A 19,755-nucleotide genomic window follows, 5' to 3' on the forward strand; every position below is an offset into this window, starting at 1 on the left:
CATGCAAGAATAGAAGGACGGAGATTGTTGAACGAATATTAATAAATGTAATGCACAATCAGATTCGTAGAATACAAATTTTGCTAACTTCGTAACTGTACAGAATATTTTCCTCACTGATTATGCAACCCTGTTGTGTCACATTTCAATACCATGATTTCTACATATTTCTCTGTGTGTGCATTACATTGACAGGAACGTTTTCTGACTGTTATTGTGTTTGTGCTTTTCGACATTAATTATATATTAAGCGCCACTTTTTGAAATTAAGTAAATTAGTGCCAATATAGTTAATTAACTTTGCATGGGTATACACTGTATAAAAATTATCTGTATATTTAAATAAATGGTAAATTGTCTCGACAAATTCCTATAGATATTTTTAAAAACATTTGAACTGTGAACGTAGAGAATACACCGTAATACATTTATATTTGAAGCGGGATAATTTTGGTTTACCTTGTACAGAAATTTACCTAGTTCGAACATGGTTAATTGTGATGATTGAGTGTACAGCTAGAGTAGAAAGGGGGTTGTGCTTATAGAACATAGTTTACATTTGATCGTACAACTAAAAGTAAACAAATTTGTAGTATCAGTTTGCAGGTCATTTATTAATGGTTTATGAGCTCACGCAATTAATTTCCTATGGGTAGTTACGGCATATTTTGATTGCGCTTTATGTAATGCGATATTTCCAATCAAGCTGTCTTACGCTACTAAAATATTGTTGTAATAACACACGACTATCATGATTTCTATTTGCAACCAATAGAAATGAATATTTACTTTCGTGAGCTGTATTACAAAATAATTTTAACAAGATATCTCGGCATATGCAATTAAATAATGTTCGTACGAATGCTAATGCAAATTGCATGATGAATATAACCGATTGCATAGCCAGTTGAAGATAATAAACATATGTGTAGTGCAAACTGTAGCAAAATATGCACTAGTACCTTCAACTTTGTCTAAAGTTTTATTATCAACGTCATTTGAACGACATATTTTATTTCTCTAATTGTGTTCTTTTGCCCACACGAAACTAAGCGTGCAAAAAACATATCATGTTGCATGGTACACTGTTGAAGTAAAGTGATAGCTTCATTTTGCTGCACTGGTGTTTCTAGTATTCAAATTATGAGTTCAGTGCAATTAGTAATATTTTATTTTTTAAAAAAGAGTTCTGCCGAGACAAATTTTACACTTACACAATGTTTTGTAAAGAATATATTTCCATAAAAATCAACACTGTAATATACTGTCGAATTTGGAACATGCAAAATTTCTTGTAGAAAGACTTTATTAACCTCAAAATTGCTAATAAAGAATGAATGTTGTAAGTTCTGATTGGAATTAATTTCTCATATATGAGTTTGGCATAAACTAGTCAGTAAAATAGAGGCGCTCTGTGCTTTCTCTCAGACTTTTATATGTCTATAATATAATAAAAAATTATTAGACCAAAGCATTCCACAAGTGGTTCCCTCCGTATGCTTAAATCTACACTTGTTTGTTTCATACCTATATTTTGTTCACATGCTCAACTAAAATTTTACCTCTCAAAATACAAGGAAGGGGAATATATACTGGAAACACCGTATACCACAATACATTTTTCTTAAAGAATAAACTTTGATTCCTGTCAAATTATCGCTGTCCATTTAAACTACGCCACTCACAAAAATATTTTTTCTTCGCAAAAGCACCAATTATTATTCTGTTGTTGCTGAAATGTATTGTTGAAGCGATAAGAGTTCCGCACCATAGCATTGTTAGAAAAACACTCACTTTCCCCAACTTTTTTGGCACATTCAGTATATCATTGAGCATTCATACGAGCTAACGCACTCACACTGTATTCAGTGAGGACAATTTTTAAAAAGATATAGGCCATTTTTAAATCAGTAAGCTAAGATCAGCAGTTTTCTGGTATTGGGATGAATATGTTACAGAAGTGATTCTACATGTGTGTATGCTATTACACAAGCATCATTTTTAATTTTGTCTGAATTTTTAGTAAATTGTTTATTGTTGAATTCGATGAAAATTACATTCAGGGTTAAATTTTGAAACTTAGGCGTATTTTAGGTGAATGTATGCTTACGTTTGTTGCAACAGTTGACTATTTAATTGTATACAGGAAAATGCAGGTTCATTCACAATAAATGATTGTAATTGCAAAATGCATGTTGGTATTATAATTTGTAGATGTTCATTTTAAGAATATTATAATTATATCTCTAAGTATGGTACTCACTTACTAGTTACTTTCGTTGTAATTATATTATTATAACAATATGTTGGGAGACTTGTAAGAGGTGGTAAATGATAGCGAAGATAAGAAGAAAATTGTCCTCAAAGACATTCATTCATAAATTATTGCAATAGCTGAATGAGGTTTCATTGTTACCACAGTACACTGAGTAATGTCAGTATATATTTTTTTACTTCTAGACAAACTGTGTCGGTGTGGGCGTCTTCCAACAGCTGAAGCAGAAAAATACCATCTGGATAGTGTTTTTGAACGCCTCTCTGAAATCCCTGTTAAAGTATGCGTATATGAGAGGGTTGAGAGCCGAATTGAAGTACCCTATCCAAAACAACACAGACACAACTATCGGCGGACAGTAGCAAGACTCGTCACATATCGTTGTGATTACATACCAAAGGAAGAACGGTAACCAACATATGAGGAATACCCCCATGATTATCCCCAGTGTCCTGGCTGCTTTGTGCTCAGTTCTCCATGATGACTGACGCTCTCGGACCATTGTACCTGAAAGAAGAACATATTACCATAAGTACATAACATATTTATATTTTTGGTAACTATAATAGTGACTGTTAAAAAGAACTCTACATGCATAAGATCGAGGTTGATGGACTTTTGGTTCATCAAATGACACTAGTAAAAGTGTAATTTTGGTTGTTATGTAACGATTGTGTCTGATATGTTCACATTTATGCATTTTAGTTCATCATTCGGAACAGTAGCTGATGAAAGCGCCTTTGATGCATTTCCTCTGTGTATTTTGATCCACCAAAAGTGTACCATTAAATCTTTATGTATGTTAATGCTTTACAGAAGTAGAAAAAGTATACACATTTGTGTGGAATGACATTTTTCGATTATGTGTGTGGTACAGGATTCTGTTTCATAAAATTTAATGACCATTCTGATACCTTATGATTATATTAAGTAATGACGCATGTACATACTTGTAAATCATCATTTCGTATTGTATGATTGCAAATTGTAAAAATATATACCAGTACCGGGTATAAACAGACTTAAGGGCGACAGCCACGTGCATCCGAGGAAAAGTGCTTTGAAGAAGAATACAAGATGAAAAAATGGGATTTTCGTGGTGAAAAGTATTATAAAGTACAACTAACTTGGTTTAAATGTTATAACTGATATTGTATGAAGGGAGCTCATGTTGTTATCGTGAGACGAATAGTAACAATACATGTTCCATGCAATATTTTCTCACATGTTGACTGCAACTTTTTTGCTTCACCTATTCTGTACATTTCACCTGTACAGTTTGAACCATCACTTCTGAATCTCTCTGTATATATTCACGAATCTGTTTCTTTACTCACGCAAGAAAGAAAAGCTTTCTTTTGATGGAATAACGCTTTCTGTATGCACATGTGCCAAACAATCAAGCCCTCGGGCCTCATTATTGGCAACAAAGGTCAGAAACCTTCGAGCACATCACATTTAGTCGAGCGAGCGAAATGATTGGTGAAGACCACTACACTAACAATGGACAAACAGAAAGCTCTAGGTAATAGGATGTAAACACGGGCATTGTTCGAACAAAAGAACCTTTCTGTTCAATCATGAATCTGGCAGAATAACTTCGCCGAGTCTGGCAATTGTTAGCTCTGCATGGCCGTTTCACAGACGATTTTCTCCGTTGCAGGAATGAGCTTTCCGGCCATTTTCCCGCTCTTTATTCCCGCTCTTTTTCCTATTTCTTTGTTTGCTCCGAAATGAATAACAGTGAGCTATCAAACCTCACTGAAAGCCATTGTGGCGTGAGTATGAAAGGATGTGGCTAGCCTTGGCTTTGTTATACACTGTCTGCAGTAACGACATCCTTCTTTGTAATTGAGTATAGCCGTTGTTCGCTGTTGTATGAACTGAATGTCATACATGTGGGGACTGCTTCACATCACGATAATCTTTCAAAGCAGCTATGAACTGAAAACTGGCAGAAAGTGTCTAAATGAATTGTAAGCCCGTTAATCACAAATTTATTATTACCAATCTTCTGTTAGACAGGAAAATAATGAATTCTAGCTATGGTGTAAAATGAACTTGGGAGTTGAATGGCATTGGGAGTGTCACTATTCATCTTAGCGACCCCGAAAACTATGGATTCCACACTAATATCGGTTGTTTTACATGTCTCCCTCTTCCCACCCTCACCCCTAGGTGTGTCAGAGGTGTCTATGAGTTGAACGGCATTGAGAGGTTCACTATTCACCTTAGCGACCCTGAAAACTATGAATTCCACACTAATATCGGTCATTTTCGATTATTTTTAGATGTCAACCCCCTTTCCACCTCCACCCCTAGGAGTGCGAGAGGTGTATTGGCTTAAACGGCATTGGAAGTGTCACTATTCATCTTAGCGATCCCGAGAACTATGGATTCCACACTAATATCAGTCGTTTTACATGTCACCCCTTCCCACCCTCTACCCTAGGGGTGCCAAGGGTGTCTTACCCCTACAGCATTTCTTTCTAGATTGTAATTGATATGTGTATCAAGTTTGGTTGGAATCGCTCCAGGCGTTCGAGAGTTATGCCGGAACAAACATACACACATACACACATACATACATACATACATACATATATTTTTATATATATAGATTGCTAATACGTATAATTTACTTTATATTCTATTTTCTAAACATAGAATTATCATGGATGTTCAATTGTACTGATAAAAGAAAATTAAAGGAAATTGGAAAGCATTGTTAATTTCCGGAATACTTCGGAGAATTGAATTCTGGCTGCAATACCACCATAGCGTTGGTGGTCATATATAATACTTCTAGAGCATTTGGCGTTCGCGTGCATTCCAGTACAGCAAGACAAGTAGTGCTGGCCTACAGCATTACAACTTTAAAATGCTTTTTTCATTACTTGGAATTTTTCTATAATTATTTTCTACTTTCTCAAAAAAATGAACGTGTAGTCCTTCCAGTCACAGTCCTTTCGTTTTCGAGACGGAAACCCTTAGCACCATCTTTTGGCCATTTGTCAATTCATCTGTGTATTTCCACCTATATACCGGGCCAAAGGAAAGCAGTGCTTGAAAATGGGACAAGTGACCTTGAACCATCCAATAACTGGCCAGTGGTCGGGCTGAAATAAAGTTGCAGTACATCAACAAGGTCTGCTGTTGCAAGGTGTTGCAAACTGTACGGTTAAATATCCACGTACAGGGATTTTCTGCACCGTGTAATGCATCACCAGCGTTGAGGCAAATCAGGGAAGCATTTAAAAAATATATATTTTTGATTGATTGATTGATTGGTTGAAAAAACTAATGCAAACATTGAAAGCAAGTGGTATTTTTATCAAGAAATGGCCAATGAGTTTCCAAAGGCAGACAAAGACAACCTTTCACCTTCGAATAGCAGCTAATTAAAGATCGTTTTGAAGGAAAAAGATATTAACGATATTTGACATTTTTAATTTTTTCTGGGGTTGCTTCCCAATGATAAAAGTGACCGCACGCCAATGTTTTGGATCTTCTCTTTTTATTCCAAATTTTTAATCCCCAGTGTACGCGCCTGCTAGCAATTACTATTGTTTTAGTGAAATTCTTATTATTTATATTCTCCACCATTATTTCATTTCTTTTTCGTCACAATGGTTACTGATATTTTACGATCGATTCAGAGAAACTTGAACACAATACTCGTATATGACCCCAGTAAGAGTTGAATGTCACTGTTGAACTGACAGAAAATAAATACTATCAAAGTTGAAGCAGGGTTAGCGCTTCTTCTTGGAGAAACGAGATAACAATTGAGTTCAAGTTGCGGTTACAAAGCCGGCGTCCGTTGTTATGGTAACCGTGGATAAACGACTCAAATGCCTGTTAATCTAGCATCAAGTTTCCCTCCCTCTCTTGACGCGCAAGGTATAAAGCCCTCTCAGCGGAGAGAGGTGATGCAGAACATTGTCTGCAATACAAGTGAAGCCATGTCGGCATTTGAACAATAAAAGAACTCTCTTGTTTACTTCTCCTTGAAGAGCTTCATTCAATTCACGTTACACGCTTTTGTGAGGGTTTTATCTTCATTGTTGATTTGTTACGAGGAAGTAATGCGTTAATAATGAAAGAGATGGTATTGTTAAGGCTACAACCTCTAATTGGTTCAGTGTCAATGCACCAAATTAAAATAGGCTTCCACGGTGGCGTAGTGGTAATGTCATCGTCCTGTCAACAAGCTGTCCCCAGTTCGATACCCAGTGGAGGTAAAAGTGATAAAAGGTAAAGTGCTCCTCTGTGCTATGGACCACGCCGTGAAGGCGTAAGGGGGTTGTGGAGTTAGGGCCCCACACTTTCTGGATCACGGCCGAAGGTGGGAGTGATGTGATCAGCACCACGCCCCTGGTCGCCTTTACCCCACAGATTTCCCTCCAGGTACCCACTTTATACGACGCTGGGTGGGCGCAAAAGTAGCTTGAACAGGTTGGAAAAATCCCGGTTCTTCCCCGCTGGTGATCGAACCCGGGTCTCTCGCATGGTGGTCAGACGGAATCTAGTGGTTTTTATCATAATTTAAACTAGTCCCGATTAGCCTATCTGTGCATAAAGTGGACTTAAAGCAAAATAAAATAATGTGTGGGTTTGAGTGATTGATTGATTTCGTTTATTTTACTTCGGTTTTCTGCCACTTTTGGCTAATGGCGAAGATGAGGATGAGTAACGATATGATGAAATTGAAGGGACACTTACAAACACCCAGGGCCAGGTCACGATTCGAACCCGGGACCTCTGGCGTAGTAGCACAAAAGTCTTATTGCAGGAATACAGCGCCTGGTGTTAACATTTTTCAAACGTTAATAACTCGGAACCTATGAATGCTACAGTATGGTTCGGACACCAATTTAAACTGTAGGTCTACTCCTGATTAGCCTTTTCTGTGCATAAAGTGGACTTAAAACTCAAAACCGTAAATAAATTGCGTTCACTCTAGGTAACTTATTTTATTACTAAACAGTACATGAGACCTTACTTGCTGTTTAATGGGGCCCATTATTATCATTATTTATTATTTGAAGTAGGGTTGTACTTAAGCTACAGCGCCTTGAATAACTTAGTGTGGAAAACGACCCAAGAAACTGGTTCCCCAGACGGATGAGAAACATAGATGGCAGTGCGATCAATGTCGGTGCTAATTTTCTTATGAAAGTAATGCGGCTTTGTTAGTTTTTGGAATATATTATGCAGATTTGTTTGTCTTGAAAGGCGGTACGTGAATTGATGGAAACAGTTATATTTGTGGAGTGATTTGCAGTCACAAAATGACATTAATTTGGAAAGAAAAGTAAAATAAAGTTAATAAATAAATAGCATGCGTAACACAAGAAGAAACATCGCAAAGTGATTCCGGACGTCAGGTGTTGGATTGTGTACTAGAGTTTTATTTTTCTATGTTATTAGAATATAAATAGTATCCTGAGAGATATTTCATACCGGGGCGACAAACCACAAGTGTCGCTTGAAAGCGAGCAGTCCGTAATCAATGCAGCCTTTCGAACCGTAAGGACACAAGCTCTGACTGCACCGTTTCCTCAAGGAGATTTTACACCAAAGCGACACGCGACAAACGATACGAGGATTTCACAGCAAAGCGACACGGGTCCTTCGGTCCAAGGCAACTTTCACACCGAAGCGACACATGTTGCTTGGAAACGAGCCAATCAAGAGCAACATTTCACATCGTAGCGGCATTACGGGAAGCACAGGCCAGCGTTCGGTTGGTGAAATCCTCAAGCGATAAGTGTCGCGTGCCCCTTGTCGCTTTGGTGCGCAATCTCCCTAAAGCAAGACACTCATTGCATCGCGCATGCGCGAACAACAAACCACGGCAACATGTTGCAAGCTATTGAGGAAATGGCCCAGTTTGAGCGACGCACAAGCGACACGTGTGACTTATCGTGTCGCCTAGATCTGTTGTTGTAATGTGCGGTTTTTCGTGTCGCCTATCTGTTGTTCGCACAATTAGCAGAGAACGCTTGCCAATAGACTGAAGGCACCATGTCGCTTGTCACTTAGTTGGGAACTTCAACTTCCCCTGTAGCGCGTCGCTTATTATCTGAGCACCCTTCCTTTAAGGAGCTTTCCGACCGAAGTAACAAGTAGCACGCGAATACGCCATATGAACGTGTATTTTGCTGTTTAGACCCTCATGTGCAATGAATGCTATTTTACAGTGTGGAAGTGTGTGTCACTAGTGTGACAGTGTGATCATCCCGTGTCGCTTGTCCCATTGGTTTGAAAGTTTCCTTACACTCATGTCGATGGCACTAAGAAAGTTTTGTGGGGTTCCCCTTGTCGTTTCATGGAATCATCATTATCACCATCGCCGCGATTAGTTTAAAGCGGAAGAAAGGAGACAGTAAATATCCAAAATACAAATGCTTCAGCGTGTATATCTTTAAAAGAAATGATGATGATGATAATAATGAACCTAATTCATACACAAAAATTTAGTTGCCAAGAGCATTCCACGCGTATTTTTTCTCCCGTATTATTAACGAAAGTATGACGATAACAGGACGTGGTCGACTGTCTAGAATGTTCGTTAATGTCTTCGCGACCACTGTACCAAATATCATAGCAATTATCACATTCATAGAAATGCTTCAAGTAAAAGAATCAGACGTTGCAGCGAAAACTCCATTTACTTCCATTAAAAGCAGACGAATACCAAGCACCGGGTTCAACGCCAGCGCCTCTAGCGGATCATTTTCGAGTGGAACCAGCCAGAGCGCGCAGAACTGTGCCGTTTTCCACACTACGTTATTCAAGGCGCTGTACTTAAGCTTACAGTATTTTTACACAAATTATCTTACTATGCAAACAGCGTTTCGCCCATGGTTCCCTTATGCATATTACCAATAGAAAAAATGTCTTCAAACTCCAATCCCATAAAATTTGCTGTTCTTTGGCTTTGCTATAATTAATTAAATACCGTTACCAACCTTACGCACAAGTCGAAGCAAATTTCAAATGGTATTACTAAAGGTTATAAGTGGAATCTCCCGGGTGTTAAATAATAATTGGAACTTTTTCCGGCTTGCCGTAAGTATAGTGACTAATAGAACACCGTAGTTCTGTTGTATCTCTGATAAAAAGCATACATAATTACATTCCTGAGCATGGGAATTTCAATATGGAAAGGTACAAACATGAGATATTTTTAACAAATTAGTGATAAAGCACACTGCATTTTTTAAACGAATCTTGGTAATTAAAATCTTCAATGTACTTAATGGTTTTTATTCTGAAGTTCCTCAATTCAACTTAAGATTATTTTAGATTGATGTGCCATCTAGAATTACTTCAGAGAAGCTCTATGGTGCACATTGTGCCGAGAAGCAATGTACTTGTGAATCTAATACTGTACTGGAATACAGAATGTCACCACGCTTCATAGACTTGTTGTTTCATCCAATCAAAGATGTTGATGAACATTTTGAACGACGCACATATTCGTGTTCTACGCCTCGACATCGATTAAAATTCAGGCAGGGTGTCAGATTACATCACGAGAATATCCGGAATACAAGAAAATTACTATCGGCCAGAGAAATGCACACCAGCTTGTTTGGTTTCAGTGATTGCTTCTACGTAATCAACATGAACAACGTATCGATATTCCGAATGGAGGCAACCAACTCACTCCTTCTGCATAGTTAGGTTCCGGACACCCCAGGGAAACAAAACGCAATGCATACTGGTTAGTTTCGTGATAACCTACCTGACCCCTGGCTGTAGATTTAATTCAGTTATTCTTTATTGAAGAGCAAAGTTCAGACTGCGGCTGTTCTGCCACCTAACTCTAATGGATACATACAGTATATATTAAAGACAAACAAAACAAAAGACGATATATAAAAAATACAAAATTGAGAACAGAATCTCGTTTACGCACACACGTAAAAGATAAAAATGTACACATGAATAGACACGATTGTGCTTGTAATTTTGGTATCATTAGTACAATTTAAGATGATATGAATACATATAAAATGTTGTAATGCCCGTGCGAGGACACAATATATTCAAGGATTGGCAACATGTTGGGGGGGGGGGGGGGGGAGTAAAGAGGCTATGCAACAATTATTTTAAAGAGGAGACGGAGGGAAGAAAATATTGTTGTAGGAAGCATATTTAATGTACCACTCAGTGGCGGCGATCGGGTCCTAAAACCAGGAGGGAATGGTGCCAGAACGGGGCGGAAAAGACGGTACATCTCCCTTCGTAGATAAGATTTAGCATAGTGCGGGGGCAAAAGTGGCGAAAACTGGGGGGGGGGGCGGGTAACTGCCCCCGTAATCTCCGCCACTGTAGTACCACCAAGTACATTACATTTTATATCAGTATTTGGAGTATAAGGGCACGTAAGGACTTCGTTTTACCTGTTTGAGATCTCCCAGGGAATTTCCGATAACGTTATCTCCTTGTAACGAAGATATATTGTGTTTTGGTCGAGTGCTTCTGATCCCACTTTAAACTGCATGCACAGTCTTGATTTAAGTCATTGAGCATAAGCGATTTTCAATTTGTGGGGTAGGGGCAGATGTAGCGATTCGGGGGCTCCAGAACTTGGACCCCTTTTAATGCATATTTTTGCATGGGAATTTTAAAGGCTTGGATTAGATTGGGGACCTTGGCCACTGTAGTCGCAGGCGTCTAACTCTAACTAAATTGCTTAGAAATGAGGCACAAAGTTTAAAAATGAGATATTTGAAATGTGATAGATTTGTGCCAAATGATATAAGTGGAATAGTTAACCACCAAAATAGATTCTTGAGCACTACCACAGCACCTACATTAGCAAAGCATTACTCCTACGTCTTGTTAGTGGTATAAGCAGGCCCGTATCCAGGGAAGGGGCAATGAGGGCCATGTCCCCCCTCTAGAACCATGAAATATTTTAATATGAACCGGTAGAAACGTACAAAAAGGCATTCACAATTTTTCAGATTTTGAAAGAATTTCGATGTTGTCCTTGCATAAAAAAATATTGTTTGTGGAGAGATGCTTGTGCCAGAGGTCTGCAATATTTTATAAGTTTAGTTTTATAACCATTGATTCAAGGCTACCATTCTTTTTAACCCGACTTTTATTGACCTGCAGTCGTAAGGCGAAAATGTTGTTTTTGTTAACACATATTTAGACATGTTCTTCATTACAACAATCATTGCTCATACGTATCCTTTAATTTATAAATATATTATTTTCTAAACGGAGAATGAATGGAAATTTGAAACCAGTACTAGTAAATAACGTCTGAGGATTTAATGAGACCAAAGCTGCACGCCGTGTGACGGCCTTTGTCTCTAAGCGACTATGTTGCTGATTGTTTGTCGGTTCGGGGTGGCGGTCTATCTGTGAGTTGAATTTTTCCTATCCGTTACTTTGTACCACAATATTCCAACTCAACATTGCTCGTCATATCTAATACTCCAACAACATTTTAGATCTTATTTTCCACATTTTTGGATTCCCCCCTCCCCCTAAAATATCCTGGGTGCGGGCCTGGGTATCAGAACCAGGTACTGACATAAATAAAGAAAAATCGTATCCCTTGGGATCGGGTATCTGGGAACCACGTTTTCCAGGGACAAAACAGCATGATAAATATTGGACACAAAGTGTAGTCCTGGAAGATATATGGGCACTCAAGTATGGCTGTGGGCATCCGAACTGACCTCGTACATTGCGGAAGAGGCGACATCTAGAGAGGCGCCAGTACTGGAGCTGGCACGGGACCAAAACCCGTGACGTCAGCAGCCCCCGGTTGCATATCTGTATTGCGGGTGGTCGGTCCCACAAGGGGCAAAATGCCAGAAACAAATTTCTCCCCCCTCGCATTCTCAGGCGGACATCTCGCCTGCGCACTGCTTTGCTATGACAGCGGTAGAAAATTCCGGCTTCCAAGTTAAATAATTTATGGCGGTGGAACGTCTGATTCGACCTTGTTATGAATTCACACTGCTTTTATCTCTCTTGCACACCACTTGATTGGACAGAATGAGTTTTCAAGGTCGTGACTATGGAGTCGGGAATGAGGCGTGTGTGTGTGTGTCAAACTTATAGAGATTAATCTAAGGCGGTTGAGCATACGTAGATCGGTGTAACGTCTGGCGCTAATAAAGATTAATAAATATACGAGGGCAAATCACTAAATAGGTATCAATAGCTGAAAACAGTAGTGAGTAGTTTCTAAAGGTGTCATTAGGTGGCAGCACAATCCAGCTTGATGCCATTCAGTTAGCAATCGCTAGATAGCAGGCATGCACATAAGAAGCTTACTTTAAAAACGGCGACTGTGTTCGAAGAGTGTACTTGGAGATGGTACGGGTGGAAGAGATGATTCGTACTAACAGGCGAGTGACTATAGGCAGCACAACTGCAATAAGGTGTTTTCATGGTTTAGCCTACAGCATGATCGTTTGAATTTTCGAAAAGTGTGCGCGCAGCAACGGTTTCGCGGATGATGAAGATGTTGAACGTGAGGTGCAACTGTGGCTGGGACAGCAGCCCAAATACTTCTATGCAGCAGATTTTGGGAGACTGATAAAGCTGTGGATTACTCACCGACTTATATATGTAATTCTTGTATTTTGATTGCTTTACGTAGCTTTTCTGCCTTCCATGGTCAATCGCATCGCAACGATGTTGATGATGTTGAATAATGAAATAGTAGGACAAGAGTAAAGCATCCATCACCGAATTTCAAGCTTTAACAGGAGGTATAAAGAGTGACCCTTTGGATAGATACAAAAATGTCAACCTCTCTTCCGTGCAGTACGCCCTGGACTCCATTTTGCAGACTAGGCGTCTGGGCTCACGTCTAGGATAAGCCTCTGTAGGGCTCATGTTGTGTGCTGTTCTTCTGTGGTTGTCCTTTTATCCATTTCATATATTCATCATTCATCCTCGTCTTCGCGATTAGCCAAAAGTGTCAGAAAGGCTAAGTAAAATAAACCAAACCAGTCTAATATTACGTGTTTCCATGAATTGATTTCCACTGTCATCAATCAAGCTTACTTCGCAGTGTAACACGCTAACAACTACACCACGGAGGCTGGCATCGATGAAAGAAAACATTCCTTGTAAATTACAACAAACGAATTCACTTTCACGCATTGTTGAGAATATTGTATTAATATTTTATTTATTACTATTTTGTCTCTGCATTTCCAAAATGTTATCTTCGTTGACAAAAATGTGTAGTCTCCAATTTTTAAAATTTTCTTTTCTACAAAACGCAATGGTCTGTTTAGGCATACTATGGGCTGTAACTTAACATTAAAATCTTAAGAAAAGAGGACGTGACTTAGAAGGAATGAGGGAGTACAAGCATATCGTCAAATTTGCGAAACAATAACTGCCTAAATTTAGTAGTTATTTAGATAAAATTGTTTCTTTATATCTACATCTTGAAGAATAGAAACGCTATTATATTTTAGTGAAACCGGACGAAGTGTTTGAAAATGGCAGAGAGCAAGAACGACTTTCGGTATATTAAATTCAGTAATCAGTTCTCCACAATTGTCTACAATAATTAACTTTATTGGAGCATAATTCTGTAAAAAAAAATGCTAGCTTGTGTAGAAAAATTGTAAGGGATAAGTGGCATATATTGCAACTATGATAACTTTAGGTATATATTTATAGCTTTCAGATGCCTTGGAGCATTGGTGTTCTCTTTTATTTTGAGGCATCACTTCCCCTCTACTTTCTTCAATAAAAACTTCCTATAATAGGGCATACTTAGTATTTTCTAGTATCTGGACACCACAGAGTAGTGGGTTCTTGTAGCATTTGAATGAAATGAGTCAATGTGTTTCAATATTGTTGAATTTATTACCAATAAAACCTACAAAACTTTTGATAATTCACTTGCGAACGGATGATTTCGTTACTTTTCGTCTCTTTTCAAACTATTTTTTGGTTAATCGCGACGATAAAGACGACGAGGCATTGTTAGATATTATCATCGATGTTTTCCCGCCAAAACTTGAGACGTCAAATTGGGCACGTGACTCAAGCGGCCAATCATATTCAGTTACCCATTACTGACGCTCTTTCTGATAGGTTCTTCCACTGGCGCGCATTCTGAAAGGGCGAAGCTTTGGCGGGAGACTACATCTCACGTTTCATAATGATTGAATGTGGTGAACTTTTACAACACAAAACGCGTAAGCTATATCGGGCTGATTTAGCTAACAGGCTCTCAATGATTAGCGTTCGCAGCCAAATTATCCAGATATTGCAAAAAACAATGCGTTTGATGAGGCAAATTGGATACGACAATAAACACAGGAATTGGTGATAAAAACAAGAAGAGAGTAGCAATTGTTTCGTTCCATAACGATAATGTACGGCACTAATTTTCATCTCATCAGGCAGAAACTAAACCATTGATGCCGGGGAGGATGAAAAGTCATCTCTGTCCGCTGCAAGAGAGCGGGTTCGTTATGGAGCATAAACTTTAAATTATCCTCGAGATCCTACCGACCCGAGCGTCGGGAAATCCTAGGGATTACCTGGGCGAAATAGCCCGGAAAGAGGGGAGGGCGAAGGGGGGATCGAAAGAGATGGGTCGCAACCGCTGGCTAAGCGTATGATCACACTCGGAGCGAGATAAATACTGGAATAGTGCGGGTTCGTGCTTGCCAACCGACAGTCAACCTCTATCCGACCCTCCCAATGAGTTAAAAATCTTCCTCGACCTCAACTCGACTCTTGGAAACGTTGAAAAATCTATGTTGACTTTCCACCGAGTATTAGTTCCACCGAGTTCGTGCGAAGTTTCGCAATTAGTGATTCGCCATTCCGCTGAAAGCTTCCTTCTCTTTTTACTTCGGATATTTTACGCCGCCGTGGTGTAGTGGTTAGCGCACCGCGGCACGACGCCAGGAGTATAGGGTTCTTACGTTCTTGTAAGTAGTTAGGCAGGTATATACAGGTTGGTCCATTCACTTGGCTTAGCGAGTTCGAAATGTGACGTCATAATTGGGAGGCCTTTTAAATAAAGTTGCCTGTGATATAATTAATATTTCACAAAGTAAAATAGCAGATCAAGAATATGAAACGCAAAATTCCAGTATAATGCTTAAAGGTATTGCATTCTTAATTTTCATGAAATCCAATATCATTAATTTGGTTTCAAATTGCCGTAAACTTCAAAATGAAAAGATAAGTGCACTATTGTAGATGGCTGGGGATGCGGGTGCAGAACGTTTGCTTCCTGGTGTACTTCTCGTCCGGTTTCCTCCGTCTCCTGGAATGCTCCGACTTGCAGAGGAGAATTCCACAGGAAACGGAGGTTGCAAAGTACAGCGGAACTGGCTACTATTTAAGCGAAGGGTGCCCTGTCACCAGGCTTTATTTTCAGTTGTAATTAGTTGGTGGATCATTGATAGTAGCAGCCAGTGCCGCCGCCAGGAAGCAGAGGTAAGTGCTGGCGCATCCCTCGGCCACCTACCCTTCTCCTCCTACTCTTATTTGTTTAGCTCAGTAAACAGTAAAACACCACCTGACCTTATCTCATTTCTCCCGAAATAAGTGCTCTATCAATATGGTAAGGTAGACGATTTAAGCTATGTAGAAAAACGTCTTGCGTAAAATGTGTTTACTCTTAAGCAAGTATATATCTTGAAATATTTTACCAGATATCTCCTTAAGTGGCAAGTGGTCACTTTCGAACAGGAAATAGCTACTTTCCACGCGCGTAGGGTTACATAAAAGATAATTTCATAAATCTGTTTCTTAGATATAACTGTTAGATAGAATTCACACGGAAGAGACACGCGTCATACGACATGCAACACGCGGCAAGCGACATGAGAGTTTCACATTCACACTGAAGAGACAAGGTGTACACGGTCAACGACACTTCTTTCCTTGCCCAGTTCGCATGATGATACAGATATAAATACATTAATCAGTTTATCATTCACAAAAAATAAACGTAACAAGAGACATTGTTACATGTAAACCGCGTTGTAAAACTCGTTATAGGCATGTTGTGAATTAGAAACGGTCGTATTTTCTGACCTCAACTGTACACGCTATACTTTCCAGCCTGGATAAGGCGAAGACCTAAACACTAGAAAAATGACTCTCAACCTTCGTGAAACCATGTCTGGGTATTTTTGTTTCTAAGTTAATGCCCTTAGCCCAATAATTATCTTCATACCACCTTTCCAGTATTTAAGATTTTATGCATGAATTAACATGCACCCATGAAATTAAATATTGATAAATAAATTCTGTCATAATCATAAAGAAAAATAATTCTTTGATTACATGTAGGATTGTTGACAAATATAAAAATATGGATGACTAACGAAGATAACGTCGTCTCCTTGTAATTAAGTAATCCAGGGTTCCATACCCGGTGAAGGCACATAGTGGCGCGGGGTCCCACTTTAAATTGTAGTTCAAATCCTGATTAGTCTACTTGTGCATAAAATGGACTTAAGAGACGAAAACTCACAACTCAAATATGATATTGGGATTATGTTAGTTGTCAACCACTTTCAGAAGAACCTTTCGCTGCTCAGTACAGATGATACGGCACGGTATCGGGTCGCGGGCGGGTGGTTGAGAAACAATGCACTAGAGTACTACTTAACCAAGTTGACTGATCCATTTTGGACTAAAGCGCCTTCATGTGCTGGCTTCTACAAATTTAAGCAGTCACGTTCTAAATGGCCAACACACGGCCTCTTTACACAATTTTGAAGGCAAATTACAGCCGATAACTGCATTAAAAACTTGATAAAGCGAAAAAAAAGCTTGTGTATAAATGTTATCACATTGTACATATCGATTTATTATTATGTCTACAAATTAGAGCTCTGCTGTGGTTTAAATATAGATCTTTGGAGTGAAGCATTCGCTGCTCATACGCAAACAACAAACCCGTACCCAGAGGGAGGGAGCCAAGGGAACCATGCCCCCTCGCTAAGCCATGAAATATTTTGATACAAACCTATAAAAATAATATGGATAATTTTTAAGATTTTGCAAGAATTTAGATTTTCTTCTTGTATAAATGAAAGGGTTGTCTCTGCAGAGAGGCAGACTCCAGAAGTATGCGGTCTACTATTATTTAGTACTTTTAGTTTTATTACCATTTATGCGAACCTACTAAATGTTACAATTTGTACAGGACAGTTCACCATATTTACTCCCTGTTTTGACTTTTTGCGAACTGCAGTCTTGATGAGAAAATGTCCTCTTTTTGTGGTTAATTCACATTTAGACATGTTCTTCATCATAAGGATTACATGGCGTTGGTGGCCACATTCAGGGTACGAATTCCCATGGCGGAAGGGGGATCTCCCACCTTCCCACCAACGATCTTGTTCTATTAAATTATCCCCCCGTTAATACTTTCCACGGGTAAGAGTTTGTGTTATAACAACAAAGATAAGCAATTAGTTTGGACTTCAAGCATACTTTACTAACAATAACATCATAAACACATACAAAGAAGGAATAACAAAGAATGATGCCAGCCTGTGTGTGAATGTTGCATACATATTTTGTTCTCTCTCTCTCTCTCTCTTTAGGGCTGGTAACAGCATGGGGTGAAAACGTACTTCTACAGTCATAGATAAGATTTTAAAATTATATCAAATTGGACTAGTAACAAATGGAGCCGTAGCTGCGAAGGTTGTCATTGTCACCCTTAGTCTCTGGAACTTAGGAATTAGAACGATTTCTCACCTCCTTTCGTCGGGAATAAAACATAGCATTTACATATTAATTTAATAGGAAACTAATGTATTCTTGCAGTTTCTCATCTTTTGTCCCTACACCTAATTATCTTTAATTTGCAATCGATTTTGCAGATGTGAACAATAACACACACTGCTTCAATGAAAATGGTGTGGGATGCACAATCGACTGTCCTTTTATTAGCAACATTTCTTGAATGCTAAGTTTTATTTTCATCGGATTCAGCGGAAAAGAGTAAGTGCATAAAATTTCCACAGTGTCTAAGTATGCTAGCTACATCTACGTAAGGGGGGTGGGGTGCGAAAATCATTCTCGTCCTGGGCACTGAAATCTCTAGCTACAACTCTGATAAGGAAATATTTCTCTCAGAGAGACCATTAATAGATTTACACCATTATAAAAACATTACACAATAAAAGTATGAAAATATAATTACCATTTTAAATAAAAAGCAATAATTAAATAATATCTAACATTTATTAAAAACATTTCACCTATCTACAAATTTCTTGACCAGTCGTTAAAAGAAATAATTTGCTAGTTTATAAATGTAGCAAATTAATTTGTTAATATATGTTTATAAATATAAAAATATATATAAATGAATTAATAATTAATGAATAAATAATTGAATAATTGACATATATTTCATGACAAAAATATATTGTGTGTGTGTGTGTGTATATATATATATATATATATATATATATATATATATATATATATATATCCAAGGTTTCGGTCTCCCCCCCCCCGAAAGAAATACTGAGTACGGGCCTGGGTATGGTATTAAGATAACGGCCCAGTTCGAAAGACACGTAAGCGACAAGCGACACATGCAGCTTGCCTTGTCTCTTCGGTTCGAAAGGTTGAATTCTTTACTAAGTGTTCGCTTGCAGCGTGTCGCATGTCGCGTGTTTCTTCGGTGCGAAATATACCTTAAGTTTTCAAGATGTTTCAATCATGCCTGGGCATACCTTTACCATTATGGATTAAAGAGCGGGAAAAAAGCTTCATTTCTTCAAATAATAACCTCCTAAATATCCATTGCTAATCTTACCAATTTAATCTGTGGTTGTCATTTTGAAACATTTGAATCACGATGAAACAAGAGATTACCTATGTTATGCATCTAACGTCAAAGTATCAAAACATGAAAAATGCAAATTAAACATTGTCATTAATGAATACCTATACAATTTCTTTTATTTCGCAATCATTCATACAATACTGCAGACACAGTAAACTGATTTGTTAAATCGTAAAGAAATAGCATTTCTTGCTAATTAGAACGTCTTGTGGTATAAGGTCTATGAAAAAGATTGTCAATTAGTGTTTAGGAATTATTTTCAAAGAATGCCTGCCATCTGGTGATAGTGAAAAAAAATTGCATTCGGTTGTGTCGATATATCCAACAATATGGAATTGTTACGGACATACAGAATAGCACAATGAAAATCTTACGCATTGTTGCGTGCGTTTGTAAGAGACCAATTGATAATAGAAATCCAATCCCAGCGCATGCTTTGAATCTGGCCAAAAACTCGCAGAGAAAAAGCTTCGCTCCCTCTGTATTGATCCGCAGTGAACGTGAACGGAGTACTGCCTATTCAGAACTATCCCCTGCAAAGGGATTGGCTGAAAGTCACGTTCCAATTTCCACTAGAGAAAAAATATTCTACCGCCATAGAAGCATTTCAATCGCGAAATACACTGGC

General features: G+C 38.5%; 1 protein-coding gene across 1 annotated transcript in view; it reads right to left on the reverse strand.

Moving 5' to 3' along the window:
- Window positions 1-1,045: 1,045 nt before the first annotated feature.
- The window catches only part of LOC146002848 (octopamine receptor beta-1R-like), a 194,510-nt gene continuing 175,800 nt past the window's right edge, over window positions 1,046-19,755 (reverse strand). The window contains exon 2 of the mRNA XM_083140832.1: window positions 1,046-2,782. Coding sequence (XP_082996958.1) covers window positions 2,457-2,782 — 326 coding nt within the window. The 3' untranslated portion in view covers window positions 1,046-2,456. The remainder of the gene's footprint in view (window positions 2,783-19,755) is intronic.

The sequence above is a fragment of the Lepisma saccharinum genome, chromosome 19 (assembly GCF_977018435.1).
Source record: "Lepisma saccharinum chromosome 19, izLepSacc3.1, whole genome shotgun sequence".
Lineage (NCBI taxonomy): Eukaryota > Metazoa > Arthropoda > Insecta > Zygentoma > Lepismatidae > Lepisma > Lepisma saccharinum.